Source organism: Dendrobates tinctorius, unplaced genomic scaffold, assembly GCF_039654945.1.
Source record: "Dendrobates tinctorius isolate UK_male_01 unplaced genomic scaffold, ASM3965494v1 ptg000154l, whole genome shotgun sequence".
In the NCBI taxonomy this organism is placed as follows: domain Eukaryota; kingdom Metazoa; phylum Chordata; class Amphibia; order Anura; family Dendrobatidae; genus Dendrobates; species Dendrobates tinctorius.
The window spans coordinates 124,205-145,573 of record NW_027361821.1 but is presented as its reverse complement, the minus strand read 5'-3'; the positions used below and the strand labels follow the sequence as shown (position 1 = coordinate 145,573).

General features: G+C 43.7%; 1 protein-coding gene across 1 annotated transcript in view; it reads right to left on the bottom strand.

Annotated features, from left to right (window-relative positions):
- Window positions 1–578: 578 nt before the first annotated feature.
- Window positions 579–21,369, bottom strand: part of LOC141050877 (ras-like protein family member 11A-like) — a 116,034-nt gene continuing 95,243 nt past the window's right edge. The window contains exon 4 of the mRNA XM_073547541.1: window positions 579–2,631. Coding sequence (XP_073403642.1) covers window positions 2,164–2,631 — 468 coding nt within the window. The 3' untranslated portion in view covers window positions 579–2,163. The remainder of the gene's footprint in view (window positions 2,632–21,369) is intronic.

The window sequence follows — 21,369 nt, the reverse complement described above, 5'->3', positions numbered from 1 at the left end:
TAATAAGGAGTAGAGTCGCTTCTGTCATCTGCTGGCCAAATATGGGCTGTTATATCACAGAAGGGCACTGCGATGTCTGCCTATGTTTGAATCTGTTGGGACTACTGATTCATAGCATGTTAGAGTTGAAAGGGACCTCCAAGGTCATAGTGTCCAACCTCCATGCTCAATGCAGGATGCACTAAACCATCTCAGACAGATGTCTGTCCAGCCTCTGTTTGAAAACCTCCATTGAAGGAGAACTCACAACCTCTCGTGGCAGCCTTTTCCACTCATTGATCACCCTCACTGTCAAAAAGATTTTTCCAGTATCTAATCTGTATCTCCTCCCTTTCAGTTTCATTCCATTGCTTCTCGTGTTTTACGATTTTTCCAGCAATTAGCAAACATTTTACAGAACTTGCTTATTAAACTATTTTCCGGTGTCATATACAACTCAATTCTCATTCCTATCAATGAATCAGGTCATCCATAGGTGACAACTGGTCAGTACATGATCTGCTCTAGTGATGTCATAGTCAAGAAGTGACTTGATGTAATAAATAGGAGTTTACAAAAATGGCTGCTTCAACAAGGTGTATATAATAGTTACTGTATATTTAAGGGGTTGTCTTTTAATCTTACACAAGATAAAATTGTAAAGTGCTTGTAAAAACAATCAAGTTTGAAATTTACTTGTTAATGAAAATCTTCTCCTTTCATAAGGATGATTGTTTACTGGTCTTTGCCTAGGTTACCGGCTACAGCTGCAGTGTATCAGTGGTGGCCAATGTCCTAAGCAAGGAGTGCAGCACTTAAAGAAGCACTTCCAACAAACATCCTCTTAATACATTGCAATCATCATATTATACAGCACTGTGTACTTACAATTGCTCATTTTGCCTTTCTACCCAGTTGATTATTTGCTTTTCTCTGCTCTATGTAGAAACAGGAAGACTTGTCCCTGCATTTATCATCCCCCTCTTCAACTCATGACCCAGCTGCTTCCTTCCAAAGCAAGGGACTTTTGCAGTGACTTATGACTCATACAAGGAAAATTGACCCCTGTTTCTACATAGAGCTTAGAAGGATTCACCAAGTCAGTTTTTAATCACATGATGTCATAAACCTAATGGAAAAGAGAAGAATTATCTGGGTAGAAAGGGAAAATTAGCACTTGTAAGTACACAGTGCTATATAACATGATGACTGCAATATATTAAGAGGATAACAACTTTGATGGGAGGAGGTGGAAGGCTTCTGTAAAACCTATAGAGCTTGTCAGCACTGCTGTGAAGGTGATCAGATCACTGGATCCAGCCAGCTTCAGGGCAACTACAATCCTCCGCTGCTGGTGAGGCAAATCTACCTCTGTTTGCTGCATTGCAGGCATATAGGTCAGGTCAGCAACACAATGATGCCGCTTATTCCTTACAGTAAATGAATCAGGAGCAGACAGCCCCTGGTAAGCAGGACGACAAGGAGGCATAGGAGTAGTGTGCTCCTGTTTAACAGGATGAGAAAATCCCTTTTAAGGGGTTATCCACTACTTGGACAACCTCTTCTTGATCAAAATGTTTGGCCCACATAAAATAATAACACTTATACTCACTTCCCGTGTTGGCACTGTTCCCGTGATGTCAGCAGTCACTCTCCCCGGGGCTCTCATGTGACATGTGTGCCAGCACCCAATCAGCGCTGGCATTACTGTTGTAGCCTTCAGAAAAATTGATCATTAAGTCCGGGCTGCAGCTGTCCTCACTTCCTCTTCAAGAGCGTTTTATCCAAAGATGGGGACAGTGAGGCAGGTGCTGATTGGGTGCCCACGTCACGTGTTACAACACCGCATGAGAGCCCCAGGGAGAGCGACTGTTAACACTGCAGGATTGGCGCCATCACTGGAGGTGAGTATAGACTTTATTATTTTATGGGGTCCAAGCGAGGGGTATGACAAGATGTTGTTCAATTAGTGGACAACTTTTCTAAGTATAGCCACATAATTAACCTAAACCATGTTACTTTTATCATTCCACAAATACTATGAGTAATTTTTTAGTAAACCATAAATGCAAAATGACATAAATTCTATCCAACACGATTTGCAGAGATAATCTTTCAGGTGAAGAAGTTGAATTGATGAATCCATCCGATATGTGATAGTTCATGATACAATCCTGTCAGTGGTCAGACAGTAGTGGTAGACTTAACCTTAGAGGATAATACTTGCTTAAAACGTCTTTTCAGGTCTTGCATGTTGGGAGACCTTGGGCGCACAAGATGGAGTCCTCTTCGTTTTTCTCCATTACAACTGAAAATCATCTTACCAACCTCTTGGCAAAGCTGGTAAAATGCTCCATATACCCCTTCATAATTTTCTCTGGCAGATACTTCAGCATATGTGCCAGTCAGTTCATTGGCTAGTTGGACCCCTTCATCAGATTCTACCTGCCGGGCCCTTAAGAGATCAGCTTTATTTCCTACTAAAAGCAGAGGGATTTTGGTGTTTGGGTGGATTTTCCGTAAGTGCTGATATAGGGGTCTAATCACTTGGTAGCTATTGTAATCTGTGATTGAAAACACAAAAACAAAGCCATCTGCCCAGTAAATGGATCGGTTGATCTGCTCCTGGCAACAAATACTGTCTGCGTCTTCCTGTGAAAACAAAAGGGAAATACATTTAGCAAGCGAAGAAATGGGGCACTATCCTCCATACACAATGTGTGGTTTGCTACTGGTCCGTGCACACTTTGCTTTGCCGGCCTTGGGGCCTCTTTAGGTGACTACCATGCTTGTTCAACTTTCTCATCCTAATTTTCTCAAGTATTTTTTTTCCTTCCCATTTCCATATATAATATTCTTTTTGTCTTAAAGGACACAGTATTTTCCCGAAGCTACAGTGGTAATCTGCAGGTAAAAACTGTCTTGACCACTTCCCAACATGACAATTTACGTTTTTGCACTTTTGTTTTTTTTTCCCCCTTTTCCAAGAGCCATAACTGTTTTTTGTGTGTCCACAGAAAGCACTTGTTTTTTCTGGGACCAGTTTTAGTTTTGAATTACACCATTCATTTTACCATTCAGTGTATTGGAAAACAGGAAAAAAAATTGGGGTGAAACTGCGCAAAAAATGCAATTCCTCAATTTTTTGGCTTTTGTTTTTACAGACTTTTTTTGTAATTATAGATTTTGATAGATCAGACTTTTATAATTTTATGGAAGCAGTGATACCTAATTTTTTTTTTGGGGGGGAAGGGGAGGGGTAATTGAACTTTTACATTTTTTTACATTTCATTTTTTACATTTATTTATTTTTTTCCATATTTTTAAAAACTTTTTTTCTTGTCTACCTTTTAGTTCCCTTCGAAACTCAAGTGCCCTCCACTATCACATCATGGTGGGGGCAACGCATGCGCCACGGTTTGCTCAAATAACATGCGCCATGGTTTGCGCACATTAAATACTAATTAATTAAATGTCAGAGATTAGAAAATATATATCTTTGTACTGTGTTACCCAGTAGATTGAAAAATATTAAAATTTGAAAGTCTTCAGTGGTTGATACCTATTAATGGCTAACTGAAAAGGAGGTAACCAATAGCAAGCTTTCGAGACTACTCAGGTCCCTTCATTAGGGGATAATATTATGCCTGATGAAGAGACCTGAGTAGTCTCGAAAGCTTGCTATTGGTTACCTCCTTTTCAGTTAGCTATTAAAAGCTATCAACCACTGAGGACTCTAAAATGTTAATATTTTTCTTTACCGTCAGAGTTTGACAGCAGAATTTAAGGCTACATTCCCTCAATGAGTATTTGAAGAGTTTTTGATGCTGCAAATATTCTATTCAGATTTTCTAGTTTAGCACATATTACCTAATTTAGCTTGTGTTTTTCTACCGTCTTTTTGAGTGCATTTTTTTCATTGTGTTTTACCACATTTTTGATACTGCAGTTTTTGTCTCCTTTTTGTATGTCATGTTTTAACCCTTTAACCCCAGGGCGACTTTCCGTTTTTTGTTTTTTTTTGTTTTCATTTTCGTTTTTTTTCTCTCCCTCTTCCAAGAGCTATAACTTTTTATTTTTCTGTCAATTTAGCCACATGAGGGCTTGTTTTTTTGCGGGATGAGTGGTATTTTCGAATGAAACCATTCATTCTACAACACAGTGTAGTGTGGCGAAATTGCAAAAAAAACTGCAATTGCACAATTGTTTTTTTTTAATTTACCTTGTTCACTATAAAACTGACCTGACAATATGATTCCCCAGGCATGCATGAATACGCAAATACCAAAATAAATGTATAGTTTTTCTTGTCAAGTGGGGAAAAAATATACGGGAAATTTCAAAGAAAAACATTTTTTTGCTTTTGTCGCCATTTTCTGAAACTCATAACCTTTTCATTTTTATGGATATGGATCTGTTTGTAAGCTTATTTTTTGTGCCTTGAAATGATGTATTCATTGATAACATTTTGGGGTAGATACAATGCTTTGATCGTCTCTTAATGCAATGTTGTGGCTGCTAAAAAAACATAATTCTGTTGGGGTTTTTTCGTTATGCCGTTTAGCGATCGGATTTATTTATTTAATAGTTTTATAGATCTTCAGAAATACCAAATATGTGTATTGTTTTTAAATTGTTTTATTTTCAACTAGGCAAAAAGTTGTTTTTTTTAACTTTGGTGTTTTTTTAATTTTTTCATATTTTTAAAAACTTTTTTACTTTTAATTGGATTTAATAGTCCACTTAGGGGCCTTGAATCTTCAATTGTCTGATCACTTGCCACGAGTTGGCGTTCACAGGAGTATTATAATGACAGGCATGGAGATCATCAGCAGATCCCTGGCCATCATAACAACCCATCAGCACCTCCGCGATCACGTCACAGGAGCGCCAATGTGACCGTGGAATGACGCACTCCGTGTCCACATGTAATGTAATTCCACATGTAATGTAATTCAATCAGTAAAACTCTCACATAAAACTCAGCATACCTGCAAGGAAAATTGACATGTGGCGGATTTGAAACACGCATCGCAGGTCAGTTTACACTAATTAAAAAAGAACAGTGGGCAGGAGATTTCTATAAATCCCATCTACCAGGACAGCAGTAAAGCACAGCCGTAGGGTCAGCAGTGATTCTTCTGTCCAGCTGCATCTTCTCCTGTTTAAATAATGTGCAATTAATATACATGAGGTTTTGAGTAATACATTGATGGATGAGCTGTTTGACGGTTTCCTTTTATCAGGAATGAGCCTCAGGAAGATGGGAAACTCCTTGTTTTGATTGGGGATTACATTTTAAACCTCAGATCCAGTAGAAAAAGGCCTGAAGCCCTGTGCAAGCAACATAAATTAAGTAGTGATATATGAGCTTGGACGTTATGACTCAATGTTTGTTAACCAAGTCAAGTCTTGGAAGCAGATCATGTGTTGTGAATTAAAATGGCTATATCATGTAATGCAGAGTCATCAGGGGGATTTGTAATTGTTCCTTTAGTGTTTATACACAGTCATACGCTCACAATCCTCTAACATTACCCTGCATAACTACTGAACTAATATTTGCATCTGATATAGCTGGATACACATACGAGAATAACAACACAATAGAATTTAAGGACAAGACCGGCTTCACACATCTGTGGAACACGGATGATGCAAAGATCAGAAAAGCTGGCCAAAGTGCTGGGTCTCCCAACCTGAGCTAGCTGCTTCATACAGTACCAGTGAAATGTTGGGACCACACCTGCTCATGCAATGGTTTTCCATGTTTCTATTTGAATGTGCACATTGTAAATTCAGACTGAAGGCAGGAAAACGCAAACAAACACATATGAAAACAAGGAGAAAAGAAACATGTGTGAGACAAGCTAAGGTGTGTTTAATTCTTATATTCCTCAAAGTTCCCTTCTTTTACTGTGATGAACATTTTACTCCCTCCCTGTGCAATCTCTAAAGCAGCTCTGTCACATAGTCACCTGGAATTGCTTTCAGTCTTTTTAGCTTCTTTGTCTTCACTTTGTGGTTCAATAAAACCATCCCAAAATCTCAAATATTTTGAGTGATTGTGGAGACTATGCTATCTGATGTAGAACTTTGTTCCTCTCACTCTTGATCACTCTCCTTCTTGGTCACATGCCTTTACACAGCCTTGAGGTTATTTTGATTCATTGTCGTGTTGCAACACAAACAATGGTTCTCGAATGGGATGGGTGGTGGAACCACTGTGCCATGACCCAAGGAAAGCCTGGAGGAGCGTAACTAGGTGCCTCACCAAGTACGACCTTGGATACATGGTGACGGATGATACCGCAATCCGAGTAGAGACCAAGAAGGTGGGACCAAGTGCTACACCAGAGCTGACCTCGAGCAGATGGCAGCTGACCCCCAAGGGACTGGTGGCATGGATGGCGGACTAGGCAAGTACTGACAGGCACAGCTGGTACAGTGGCTGGCACGACAGACACACAGGCTGGTACTGGCGGACACAACAGATGTCCTGGTAGGCAAGTGCAGGTGGACACGGATGATAGACAGGCAGGCGGGATGGTAGTAGAGGACTGGAATAATGGATATGAGTACTGGGACCTGAGAACTAGCAAGCATGTTAGATAAACAAACAGCATTGCTCAGGTACCTGCATGCTGGAGGAGGTGCCCTAAATAGTAAATGTCCTCCAGAACTTGGCTGAGGCACTTTAACAGGATGCACACGGCCCCTTTAAGAGAGAGAAAGTGTGCGTGACGCAAGCACAATGCCTGGGAATCTGCGTGCAGTGCGGGCTCCCTGGGCAGCTGCCAACCCAGAGGGAGTAGACAGTGGGGGATGGGGACCACGGTGGTGTGAAAGCTGGTGTCTCTACTGGGGGGAGAGAAGCAGAAGGCAGAGATGCCGGCACTACAGGTTCCACTAAGTACAAACCAGATGGGATGGCATGTCGCTAGAGAATGCTGTGGAAGCTATGCTGGGTAAGTGTGTCTTTAATTTGGTATAAATCCACAATAATGTCACCAGCAAAGCACCCCCATGCCATCACAACTTTCACCCCATGCTTCATAGTGGGTACCAAACATGCAGAAACCATCCAGTAACCTTTTCTGAGTTTCACAAAGACAATGCAGTTGGTACTAAAAATTTTGACTAATTAGGCCACAGTACAGATTATCACTGATCTAATGTCCAGTCCTTGTGACACTTGAACCAAGAAAATCTCGTCTTCTAGTTTGGGGACATCAAAAGTGGCTTCTTTGCATCAATGTAACCTTAAAGACAGTCTCCTTTGGATAACTGATGTTGAGATATGTCTCCTACTTGATTTCTGTGCATCATTTATGATGGCTATTATGTGAGATGCTGCCAATTTTGAGTTTGTAAGGCTGGCAACTCTGATGACTGCAGCAGAGGAAACTCTTGGTCATGCTTTCCTGGGCTGGTCTTCTCATGAGAGCTTGTTTTATCATAGCGGTTTTTATGACTGCACTTGCGGATTCCTTCAAGGCTCTAGCAACTTTCTGGATTCACTTACCTTAATTTTTTTTTTTTTTGCTTAGTTGAGTGGTTCATATCATATTCTGGCTTAAAACAGGTGTGTAAAATGTCTCAACATATGGAGCTATAAAACTGCCACTGTGAAACACACCTGATGGCCATGAACAGATTCTGAAGGCCAGTGATTCCACAAACCAATTCTTGACGAGGCATACCTGTTCAGTGGAAGTCATTCTAGATGACTACCCAATGGATGGATGTGAGAAATTGGCCTAAAAGTGCAATAAGAACATGGTGTCTTTGATAATCAAGTCATCAGAATTTCAAATCTTATTTTGCAAGTTAAAGATAAATATATCCATTCATTTTGCTTCTTCAAGTAAATAAGGTTTGTGATGTATGGAATAGCGGCCTATGGGTCTCAGAGGAGGTGAAGGGACTCAGAGGTCTGCCCAGTACCTCTGCCCTTTTGTTTCAGCGATCAGTAGACAGTGGGGAAAAAGTGTTTTATTTTTATGGACATTAAATAATAATTTTCAAAAACTGAAGCCACATCCCACTGTTGTGAGTCATCGAGGGAGGTGTGTGGGTGTAACTTAGGTACTGATAAAGGACAATGCGAATTATGATCTGTGATCAATGTTAAGATACATATCAGTATAGCCTTGATCCACATTAACCAGATGTTTTCAATCTGATTGCTTCCTTCCTTTAAAATGAGCCATTTCTGTAAGTTTTTCTGTTAATCCATTTTATTTATTGTAATTGTATATGCTGCATTGTTTTGTTCCTTTTGTACAATCTTTTGTGTATTTTTTTATAAACACTGCCTATCCTTCTGGATTAAATAGAACATTTAATAGTTCTGTTCCTTTTGTTCTGAAAAGGACACACTCCTGAAAGCCATACACTACCAGAAACCAGGTGTCCCGATCAGCCTCTAAAAAACAATTGATAGTGGCAGTGAGTAGTTCTTTGGTTATCTTGGAGTTAGCAGTGACCTTAGTGTGGTATATATATTCCAGGCATTGGAATCGGAGGTGTACTATATCATACACTCACTGTTAGCTCTCCAATAACCAGCCTATTAATGGTAACAGCTGCAGCCTCATATGTTAATCATCAGCCAGTTGTGTAATTGTCCTGAATAGGGGGCCGAGGAGAGCTGTTTGTGGCAAAAAGGTAACAGCAGGGTTGTTCAGAGCGATTACCCTGGCAGTGATCCTTGACATACTACATTTAGGATATTATTATTATTATTTATTACTATTATAGCGCCATTTATTCCATGGCGCTTTACATGTCAGGAGGGTATACATAATACATACAAGTACAGTAATCTTAAACAATACAAGTCACGACTGGTACAGGAGGAGAGAGGACCCTGCCCGCGAGGGCTCACAATCTACAACGGGATGGGTGAGGATACAGTAGGCGAGGATATCAAGAAATTCAATAAAAAGATGCTTTGAAATGCATATAAAAATATGCTGGTATTCTGTAAACCTATTTGGTCTTTTAGATGCTAAGAAAATGTACCAGATGTACTAAATGGACTAGGCATTTAGTTTCTTTCAGAAGATACAAAAATGTGCGCATTTGGGATCTCAGTTCATTTGAATATAATTATGGTACTTGAATCTCTAGGTTCAAGCAACATATGGTAATCCGATTTCTCATATTTTATTATTATTATTATTATTATTATTATTATAGTGCTTTGAAGAAAGCACTATCTTGTAATCCGAACGCTGCTAACTTATTCTTCTTATTATTATTCAGTTGATTTCCGCAATTATTGCGGCCCGAACCGCAACAAGCACAGACTCCGTTGAGGTGTCGTTTCGAAGCCAGCGTCCATGAGTGGTGAGCTAAGTATTTTTCGTGTGGATCGGATTTGTAGTTTTTGCGCAATTTGCGTTAGAAAACATTTTTTCCCGTCATTGGAATGCATTGTCTCAATGCTTTTCAATGGGGAAATGTTGCCACAGACAAAACATGGCCTGAGGCGATTGAAATGGCAGTTAAGCTCATTGATATGCGCAGGCACACCCAGTTACTATGCCAACGCCTACAAACTATACATGACCTCTCCAGGACACAGATTCTGGCACATAATATCAGCTCTTAAAGCGAAACCCACAGCACAAATGCAAATCTAGCTTCATCACATGACGAACGCCCCTGAGAAAGATTGTGTGCCAAAGTGGATTTAGAAGCCCAGTGAGCCAAACTAGCTCTTAAAAGGCCGACGCGCCTAAGTGATTCTTAAAGGGCCGGCGCACCAAAATGAGTCTTAAAGGGCCAGCGCGCCAAATCGAAAGCTGAGTGACCCCAGGCTCCAAATCGGAGGCTGATAAACTCCGACCTCCAAATCGGAGGCTAAGCCACCCAGGCCTCCAAATCGGAGGCTGATCGACCCTGGCCTACAAATCGGAGGCTGAGCGACCCTGGCCTCCAAATCGGACCCAGAGTGACCCCGCCCACCAAATCGGACCCAGAGTGGCCCCGCCCACCAAATCGGACCCAGAGTGGCCCCGCTCACCAAATCGGACCCAGAGTGGCCCCGCCCACCAAATTGGACCCTGAGGGGCCCCACCCACCAAATCAGCCCCTGAGGAACCCCCGCCCTCCAAATCGGACCCAGAGTGGCCCCGCCCACAAAATCAGACCCTGAGGGACCGCGGCCTCCAAATCGGAGGCTGAGCCACCCCGGCCTCCAAATCGGAGGCTGAGCCACCCCGGCCTCCAAATCGGAGGCTGAGCCACCCCGGCCTCCAAATCACAGGCCAAAGTGGCCCCAGAGAGGCACCCACAGTTAAAATGGATCCTGAGTTGAAAGTCTTGCAGGGGCAGCAGGCAAGTCTCTCTTAAAGGGGCAGCTCAGGCACCATTTCAAAGCACTATCTGTACTTCCTTCAGGAAATACAGTATACATCTAGTTCTTATTATTATTATTCAGGTTGATTTCCGCAATTAATGCGGCCCGAACCACTACGCGCACACACTATCGTTGAGGCATCGTTTCAAAGCCAGCGTCCATGAGTGGTGTGCTAAGTATTTTTTGTGTCGATCGGATATGTAGTTTTTGCGCAATTTGCGTTTGAAATTTATTTTTCCCGTCATTGGAATGCATTGTCTCAATGCATTTCAATGGGAAAATTTTGCCATAGGAATACATTGGGCAGTCGTGAGGCGATTCAAATTTGAGGACCAGTTGCGGCAGTTAAGCTCATTGATGTGCGCAGGCAGACCCTGTTACTATGTCAACGCCTACGAACTTTACATGACCCCACAGTGACTACCATGTGGCCAAAGTGGCTACCAAGTGGCCAAAGTGGCTACTGAGGTGACGAATGTGCCAAAGTGGCTACCAAGTGGACAAAGTGGTTACCGAGGTGCCAAATGTACCAAAGTGGCTACGAAGTGGCCAAAGTGGCTACCAAGTGGCCAAAGTGGCAACAGAGGTGCCGAATGTGCCAAAATGGCTACCAAGTGGCCAAAGTGGCTACAGAGGTGCCGAATGTGCCAAAGTGGCTATACACAACATTCATATTCTAACTTTACTTTCTTACAGTAGACACCTGATACACTGCTGTAAAGCTGGCAGCGCTATTCAAGCACCATGTATTTCCTTCAGGAAATGCCCATCTATTTTGCAATTAATTTTCATTAACTTACACTTTTTGCACATTTGATGTGCTAATATGGAAAATCAATTTATTTTAACTACTGCCATTTCTTTCTCCGATCTGGATATTTTACTTCTATCCAGTGCTTGGAAAATACATGCCCATGAGAGCGCCCGCATTTAGAGGAATATTGTAGCTACAATACAAATTCCTTTAAAATAATGACAAAAGTATATAAATCATAAAAAATGCTAAGAATTATTTCACAACTTTTTCCACCTTTAGGCTGAGTTCACATGTGGCGTTTTTTTCGCGTTTCCGCGGCGGTTTTAACCGCGCGATTTTGCCGCGAAAACGCGAAAAATAAGCATCCCATGCATTCCTATGGGATTCCGCAATGCTGTGCTAATGCTGCGGTTTTTACCGCGGCGGAATCGCTTCGCGGTAAAAAACGCAGCATGCTCATTAATTTGCGGAATCGCAACCATAGGAATGCATTGTTCCGCTTACTTCCCGCATGTGGCTGTGCACACCATGCGGAAAGTAAGCAGAACAATTGCGGATGGTATCCACGGTCCGGAGGAGAGGAGACTGTCCTCCAGGCTTTGGGTACCATATCCCTGTAGAAAATAGAATTTAAAATAAAAAATATTGTTATTCTTACCTTCTGGCGTCCCTCGCAGCATTCCCGCCTCTCTCCACGCATCCGTTCCCAGTAATCCTTTGCGAAAATGCCTGCGATGGCGTCCGTTCTCGCGGGATCGCGAAGTCTCGCGGTCATTCGCGCGACGTCATCGCGAATTACCGCGAGACATCGCGATCCCGCGAGAACTGACGTCATCGCGGGCATTTTCGCAAAGGATTACTGGGAACGGATGCGTGGGACGCCGGAAGGTGAGAATAACACTATTTTTTATTTTTTTTTACATTCTATCTTTTACTACTGATGCCGCATAGGCGGCCTCAGTAGTAAAAAGTTGGTCACACTCGTCAAACACTATGTTTGATGAGTGTGACAACCTGTCAATCAGTTCTCCAAGCGATGCTACAGATCGCTTGGAAAATGCTAGCATTTTGCAAGCTAAATACTCTTGCAAAATGCTAGTTTTTCCGCGGGAAAATTGCGGGAATTTAAAATGCGATTTTCCCGCGGAATGGAATTCCGGAATTCTCGCGGTAATTTCCGCGAGAGTTCCGCTACGTGTGCACTTAGCCTCAATGTCACACATAATTTGTACAAATCAATTGAGAAACAAACTGAAATCATTTCATGAAGAAAAGAATACCAACACTATAATAATATGGTTGTACTGTATAACTGTGAACACCCTGATATAACTGGGGATATGGTTGTTTTCAAAATTAGCCAGTCACATAATTTACAGGGATTCTGCTTAACTCCATTTAAAGTTTCGCTGTTTTAGTAGGATTTTCTTGACATTTTCTTAGTTGCTTTTTACAGCAAAAACCATATGCACATGGATTTCAATGAGCGGCTTAGCTTTGTCATAAAAATGATATTATCTAGAATTGGATGTCCCTCATAAACGAATGAAAAGAACAGAAGAAAAAACGATCCAAGAAGCTGCCAAGAGGACACGGCAACATTAAAGGAGCTGCAGGAATTTAGAACAAGCACTGTTTGTATATAGCATGTATCAATAATCTACCATTTTCATGATATGTGTGGTCTGTGGGTTAGGGTGGCAGCAAGGATGCCTGTTATTTCAAACAAAAATATTCAAGCATGGCAATATTTGGCCAAAATCTTCATCTAGTCTGCCAAAAGCTTGTGTAAAAAAGTGCTATAGTCTGATGAGAGCAAGGTTGAACTTTTTGGCCATAATTTCAAAAGGTATGTTTGGTACAAAGTCAATACTACAGATCACCAAAAGAATGCCATACCCCCAGAGAAGAATGGTGGAGACAGCATTATGCTGTTGGGCTGCTTTTCAGTAGCTGAAACTGGGTCTTTAGTCATGGTGGAGGAAATTATAAGCAGTTCCAAACATCCATGAATTTTGCATCAAAATCTTAAGGCCTTTAGTAAAAATCTGAAGATGAAGAGAATTTTACCTTTCAGAATGGCAACAACCCTAAGAATATTTCAATTCAACAAATAAGTTGAAAGCTTGGACTGGCCAAGCCAGAACCAAGACCTGAATCCAACTGAAAATCTGTGTGTTGACCTGAAGAGGGCACTGTACACAGATAATGCCCTTGCGATCTGACAGATTTAGAGCACTACTGCAAGTATGAGTGGTGTAACACACGAGGGGCGTTGTAGTGCAGTGTGGCAGTGACATAGGCAGACACAGTCCATATAAGGAAAACATGGGGCTTTTATTTTCAGCCGTAATGTAGCAAACAGTAAAGCAACCAAAAAAACACAAAGACTTGCCCGGCTAGGTGCTAACTAACACATCATACCTCTGATACCTCTGACTCAAGCTATCAGGGATGTGTTCTGGGCTTGGCCCTCCAACAACTCAGCGTTTAGCACATTAAACCGCCGTGCATATCCTTCTCAGAAATACACCATATCAGTCTGTGTCTCTCTCTAAAGCTTTCTTCAGCCTTTTCTGGGTCTGTAATGAGACGGCCTCTCTCAGTTGAGCTGCCTATGCCTCCAGTACTACCCATACTGGAGCAGGAGTAGGAATTGTGAGTCCCACCATTAAAACCTCCTTATCACTACAATAAAACCCGACCCAGAGCGACCATTAATAAAACACTTAAGCTGCTGCACCAACCAGTACTACCTAAAATTTCTGGGAGATAGATATTCACTCCATCCAGTATCCTCCCTGTTGGTCACCTACAGTGGTCAAAGATTGCTAATTCTAGATGTGCCATGCTGACAGACTCCTACCCAAAAAGACTGCAGGCTGTCATAAATTCAGCAATGTATTAATTTAAATTTAGTAAATCTCAGTCTATAGCTAGATGACATGAAAATTAACATGTCAGTTTGGTCAAGTAGCAACCTGAAACCAATTGAGGCCTTAGCAAAACTGTCACAAAACAATCCAACACAGACTGCAATGTAGGTTGTGTGTAACTGCGGCTCTCATGTTATCTGTCTGTAATACAACTGTTTTTACAACCAAACTGTCTCATGACACATACAGTATTGCCATGTATCCCTAGCCTTCCACTATTGGATTTTTGGCAGAAAGTCAAATGTGAATTTGATAACTTGCAACTCCTGTGTCACCTTGTCTGTAATTTAGCTCTTTCTTGAGGTTTCTAACAGAGAGAAGGGCTACACTGCAATCTGATGTCAATTCTCAGACTAGCCATGCTACCAAAAACATTTGCAACTTGCCTGAAACTTGCTATTTTAGATTTTGCTTAAAAAAAACAACAGCCAAACAACAGACAAGTTTTCCATGGAAATTTATGGCAAGTCCAATACGACTAGAGGCCAGCAACAAAAAATCTAAAAAATTTGGAAACATTTACAAGCCTATATCAAGGTCGTGAAAGGTTAAAAAGCCACTTAAAACTGTAGATACTGGAAATGGAAGTGGCAGGTTTGGATCGTGGGGAATGTTAGTCTCAGTTGCAGAACAGAGAGCATAGGTAGAGTGGTTCAGATCAAAGCATATTCATGTACTTCAATGGCCCAGTCACATTCCAAAACTAAATCTCTTTGAGAACCTATGGCAAGACTTGAAAATTGCTGTTCACAGACAATTTCCATCCAATCTCAGTGAGGTAGAGCTAGTTAACAAAGAAGAATGCAAAGTATTAACATGGCGGGCTGAATACAAATGCACGTTGCAATTTTCAGATTTATATTTTTAAAATATTTCAAAAAAGCATGTATCATTTTCATTACCATTCACAAATATTTGCTATTTTGTGTTGATATATCAGATAAAATCCCAATAAAATACATTTATGTTTGTGTGTGTAACCTGAAAAATTGTGGAAAAGTCCACGGGATATACTTTTTCAAAGCACTGTATCTATTTACCACCTTAGATGTAAAAGGCTCATGAATCTGCATGTAATTTTCTAAAAATTCTGATTTTCATATTAGCTGGAACATCACATAAGGCTGACTGTGGCAAATTAAACACAGATGCATGTTGACAAGGAAACAACAAAGCATGTGCGAAACCTTACACTACATGAAGGATGAAGGCAGCATGCTTGAACATATGTTCAATAAAATAGAAATAGAACTGACCAGCACATCATCATAAAAAAGTCTTACAAAACAGAAGATTTAAGATCTGTGTCAGCATTAGCATCAATGTAGGATTTGTCAGTGATTAGTTAGAGAATGATGCGATTACGACTTCTCCCTGATGACATCATCATGTCCGTGTCCTATAAATTGACCTTGAGAATAGGAATCACATTAGAAGACGATCATGGAAACTTAAGTATTATGATCTGACAGTCCAAGTCTTCTTGCCCTAATTTGTCCATTTCCTTTCCTGCATTTAAACAGGAAGCGATCTAGATAGCTACAGACTACCAGCATCTGTTCTTGTCAGCCTGGGACGGTTCATGGAGTCAATCGTGAGAACATAATGTTTTCATTCTCACACAGATGACGTAAGGAAAAACTCCCCAATTAAGGGTTATTGCCCGCAGTGTCACAGACACTTCTGTATTGCAAGATCTCTTCTGCCAGTGCATAAACTTTTGTTCCCTCAGTCTTCATGACTCTTGGAGTAACTAGAGATAAGCTGACATCTGCTTAATTTATCACAGTTACATATTAAACCCACATATGCATAGTACAAGAAAGCACGAAATGACAGAATCGATGCATGGAGACGTGACAACAAATACACGCATATTGTAATAATTTGTGTAGTCTGTCAGCAGTATAAATATATGGAGCTCTTGTGGCCTCATAAATGACCCCTCAAATATGGAACAGCCACCATAATCGTCTCAGGACCAGCCTCTTGACAAATGAGCTGTAACCAACCAGGCATGTTTCTAGGGGTATAGAAGTAATACATGGTGGACATCCTGGTGAATGGTTCTCAATTAAATACCTGGACAGGCCAGGCATGGAAGAGTGAGAGCTGCTGCTTGTTAGTGACTTACATCTCTGGCTCATAGAGGTCGATAATGAGAGGTCCCTCCTCACTGATAGCTGCATAACCGAATAGGTCACTGTCATATAAAATATTAAAATCGTTGAAGTCCCTAGTGAAGGGGGCATTCACCCCCCCTCCTCCTCCCCTCTCACATATATTTACCTTAAGGAAACAATAGGTAACATACAGAGTCTCTTAAGCCCCCGTCACTCACAGCGATCTTGCTAGCGAGATCGCTGCTGGGTCACAAGTTTTGTGACGCAACAGCGATCTCACCAGCGAGATCGCTGTGTGACACTTACCAGCGACCGGCCCCCCTGCCGGGTATCACTGATCGTCCTGGAATGGCCAGGACATTTTTTTGATCGCTGGTCTCCCGCTGGCCAGCACGCATCGCTGCGTGTGGCAGGCGGGAGACCAGTGATCAGCGAGCTGGCGCTGGTAACTAAGGTAAACATCGGGTTTCTAAGCGGCGCGCAGCACTTAGAAACCCGATGTGTACCTTAGTTACCAGCGCGCTGGTGCAGGGTGCTGGTAACCAAGGTACACATCGGGTTTCTAAGTGCCACGCACCACTTAGAAACCCGATGTGTACCTTGGTTACCAGCTCCCTGCACTAGCGCGCTGGTAACTAAGGTACACAGTGGGTAACTAAGCGACGTGCGTCGCTTGCTACCCACGTGTCGCTGGTGCTGATCGCTGGTGAAGCTGCCTGTTTGGCAGCTCACCAGCGATCATGTAGTGACACACCAGCGATCCTGACAAGGTCATATCGTCGGGTTCGCTGGTGCGTCGCTATGTGTGACGGGGCCCTTAGACTGGTAAAATGGACATCAAGAAGGAGGAAATTGGGTATAGATGGATAGTGACTGTCAGAGACACCGCACTGAACTTGCTCACTGAGCCAGTGCGCGTGCCCCGAGTAAGCGAAAGCGTGCTCAAAGCTACCTGTGGAGCGGGCAGCAACCGAATAGATGCGTACTTCAGAGCTGCAGGGCCTGAAGCACGTGACTGCTAGAGGTGTGGCTTAAACTCCACAGAGCTAGGAGCTGCAAGACAATTCCTAGCAGAGTAACTGTGAGACAAAGTTACCAAGGGGCATAGACAGAGAGAATAGTCAGGACGTAGCCAATGAGTCATACACAGATAGCTGCAAGGTACAAGAGGGGCGAGCAGAGAGTAATCAGGTCACAGGCAATGGGTCATACACAGATAATAACGCAGTACAAAATCAACAGGCAAACTCACAACGGGAAACAGAATCGGGTCAGAACTAGTGTTGAGCATTCCGATACCGCAAGTATCGGGTATCGGCCGATATTAGCGGTATCGGAATTCCGATACTTAGTTCCGATACTTTTGTCATATCGGATTCCGGAATCGGAATCGGAATAGGAAGTTCCCATCATGCTATGAGCCTGCTTGCTTTGATTAAGCCAATGGGAATCCTCCGAAGTGTGGGCACATCCTGTTAGGCATGTAGGCATGTTAACTATTGGCATGGCTGTGATTGGCTGCCGAAATGATGTCATGATGCACTATAAAAGCCACCGCAGCCGCCATTTCTGGTCACTCTGCTGTGAATTCAGTTAGGGACAGGCTGCTGTAGAAGACTGTGAGGGACAGTTAGAAATAGCGATTCCACCAAACATCTAGTGCTTTACCCAGGCTACATAAACCACCACTGTAGCCTTCTTTGCCCTAGCAGCAGTGTTCACAGCTGTCTGCAAGGGCTGTGTGAGTGCAGCTCACGCTGTGGAGTGGGTCCTGCAGCCACGTCAGGCTGTAGGCCACCCAGTGTGATCACTGCTGCCTCATACATCTTTTATTTTTTGAGCTGCATTTTTTACATAATTTCAATCTAGTGTGCTTCCATCCGTATCCATATACGTTGGTTGCAAACACTAGTAGTAGACAGCGGAGCCTTTCTGCAGCCTTTCAGTGCTAGTGTCCACTTTGCTGCACTGTTCACGGCTGTCTGAGAGGTCTCTGACTGTGTGTGAGTGCAGCTCACGCTGAGTAGTGTGTCCTGCAGCTACGTCTGGCTGTAGGACGCTCAGCGTGCGTCAGTGCCTCACACATATTTTTATTTGAGTGCAGCTCATTTTTTCTTCTATTAGTGTGCATCCATCCGTCTCCATCTACGGTGGTTGCAAACACTATAAAGGAGTACACAGCAGAGCCTTTCTGCAGCCTGTCAGTGCCAGTGCCCACTTAGCTGCACTGTTGATGGCTGTCTGAGAGGCCTCTGACTGTGTGTGAGTGCAGCTCACGCTGAGTAGAGTGTCCTGCAGCTACGTCTGGTTGTAGGACGCTCAACGTGCGTCACTGCCTCACACATATTTGTCTTTGAGTGCAGCTCATTTTTTCTTCTCCTATTAGTGTGCATCCATCCGTATCCATCAACATTGGTTGGTTGCAAACACTATATAGGAGTAGATAGAGGAGCCTTTTTTTCTGGCTTGTGCCCTGCCGGCGCAGCCAGATTAGTATTACCCAATTTTTTTGGAGCCTCATCTTTTGCATTGTAGGTTACCTGCCTGCATTGTAATAGCGCCAAAAAGTTGGTGATACTATCAGTTTCAATTCTTCGTTCACATACTTTGAGTTTGTTTCCAACAAAGAAACCACAAAAAAAGTTCACCAAACACTACATTTTGAACTTGTGTAGGCCACATCAGCTCCTATTAAAGTCTAGTCCACACACACACACACTTCATAAAATTAGTGTTTCTTGTACCTGTAACCAGCTGTTCAGGAATAAGCACACTAAGGCCCCCCTTTGTACTTTTTTGCCTATCTTAAGCAGTCTTGCAAGATGAAGAAGGCAGGGAGTAAGGCGCGTGGGCGTGGGCGTGGGCGTGGAGTTTCAGCAGGGAGAGGACGTGGGGATTCTGCAGGGAGAGGACGTGGGGATTCTACAGGTAGAGGACGTGGGGATTCTGGGCCTGCTGCGGGCACCAGTGGATCAGCATCCCCCAGTTTTAGCAGGCAACAGTCCTTTATGCGCAGCTTTGTAGGACCTCAACGTACCCCACTGCTGCGGGAGGAACAAATTGAAGCCGTTGTCGGATGGATGGCAGCTAACGCATCGACTTCAATTACTTCCGCATCCTCTCAGGGTCAGAGCACCGAAGAGCAACCATCTGTCTCTTCACCACCTGCCAAAGTGCCCAGGCAGTCAGAGAGACATGGACAGGAGCCATCACAGTCTCTACTTCTGTTCTCGGAATCTGTTGGCTTGGAAAGAGGGGGCCAGCCAAGCAGCATTCCTGAATGTGAAGAAGAGGGAGTATGCAGTGATGCGCAACTTCTTTGTCCCTCTGAATCTGAAGAGGCGAGTGGGCCAGTGCCTATGGTCAGCACACCTCAGTACGCATCAGATGATGACGAGACTCAGTTGCCACTTTCTGGTGCGTACGGTGCTGGCGAGACAACTCCGGAGAAGCAGCTGTTTGAAGAGGGGAGGGAAGATGATGAGGTCCTTGACCCATCATGGCGTGAGCAACAGGAAGGTGGTGGGAGCAGCTCGGAGGAAGAGATTCCCCTACCGGCCAAAACAGGAGGCAGAGGGAGGGGGAAGACTTGGTTGCCTGTACCCTCCACTTCGGCACCCGTTAGGAGCATTCCTCCTTCCAAAGGCAAACCGGGCGCTCACAAGAGTTGCAGTGCGTGGTCCTTTTTTGACACAGTTGCAGATGACATTTGCTTTGTCAAATGCAAGCTGTGTCATCAGAGAGTCAAAAGAGGGAGAAATGTCAGCAACCTCAATACCACAAATATGTGGAAACATGTGCGCACCAAGCACGAGTTGGAGTTGCAGAGACACCCTGAAGACGTAGGCCAACGTACAGCACCACCTACCACCTCTTCAGTTCGTGTTGGGCCCTCTTCCTCCAGCTCACACACTGCTGGTTCGGCTTCCTCACAGGATCGCCAAGGAAGAACCTCTGCCACTGTTGTCCAGAGACCCTGTCAGATTACACCCATAGCAGCACGTTCCCATCCATCACAGCCATCGGTAGCACAGGCATGGGATAAAAGGCGCCCTTACTCGGCAAACCATCCCCGAGCACAGTCTCTGAATACTGGCATTGCCAAACTTCTGGCAGTTGAAATGCTGTCATTCAGGCTGGTGGACACTGACACCTTCCGGGACTTAATGGCATTGGCAGTCCCCCAATACAACGTGCCCAGCCGCTTTTATTTCAGCAGGCGAGCCGTCCCTGCCCTGCAGAAACATGTTGAGGGCAAAATAAAACATGCGCTACTAAACGCCGTTAGTAGCAAGGTCCACCTGACCACCGATGCGTGGACCAGTAACCATGGACAGGGACGATACCTTTCCCTCACTGCCCACTGGGTCAATGTTGTGGAGCCGGGTACGGATCTGGAGAGTGGCGCTGTACGTGTTCTTCCAACGCCACGGATTGCAGGACTCCAGTCTGTACACATAGACTCCTCCTCCTACTCAAGTTCCTCAGAAACAGCAGAGCAGGAGCCTGTTACGACCGATATGAGCACAGCCGTGGCCAAACGTCAACAGGCTGTACTCAAATTTATTTCTTTGGGGAATCGAAGCCACACAGCGCAGGAGCTCTGGAATGCTATCAAGCTGGAGAGCGATGTGTGGTTTGGGCCAGCGAATCTCCAGCCGGGCTTGGTAGTGTGTGACAATGGCCGAAATCTGGTGGCAGCTCTTGGCCTAGGCAACCTCACACACATCCCATGTCTGGCACATGTTCTTAACTTGGTCGTGCAGAGCTTTCTGAGGGACTATCCGGATCTTGCTGCACTGTTGCACAAGGTCCGCATAGAGTGCGCTCACTTGCGACGTTCCAGCACGGCAAGATCGCGCCTCGCTGCTCTGCAGCGACGATTTGGCCTTCCGGAACATCGCATCATATGTGACCTACCCACCCGGTGGAATTCAACGTTACATATGTTGCAGCGGTTGTGTGAGCAGCAGGCAGCAGTCATGGAGTACCAGCTGCATCAGGCGCAAACAAGTCGCACTGTGCGCCGTTCACACTTCAGCACCATTGAGTGGGCCTCTATGAAGGACATCTGCCTCGTTTTGCGTGCCTTCGATGAATCCACGCGGATGGCGAGTGCAGATGATGCACTAGTCAGCATGACTGTCCCCCTTATCTGCCTGCTTCAACAAACACTGCAAGCACTAAGGGATGAGGTTTCAGAAG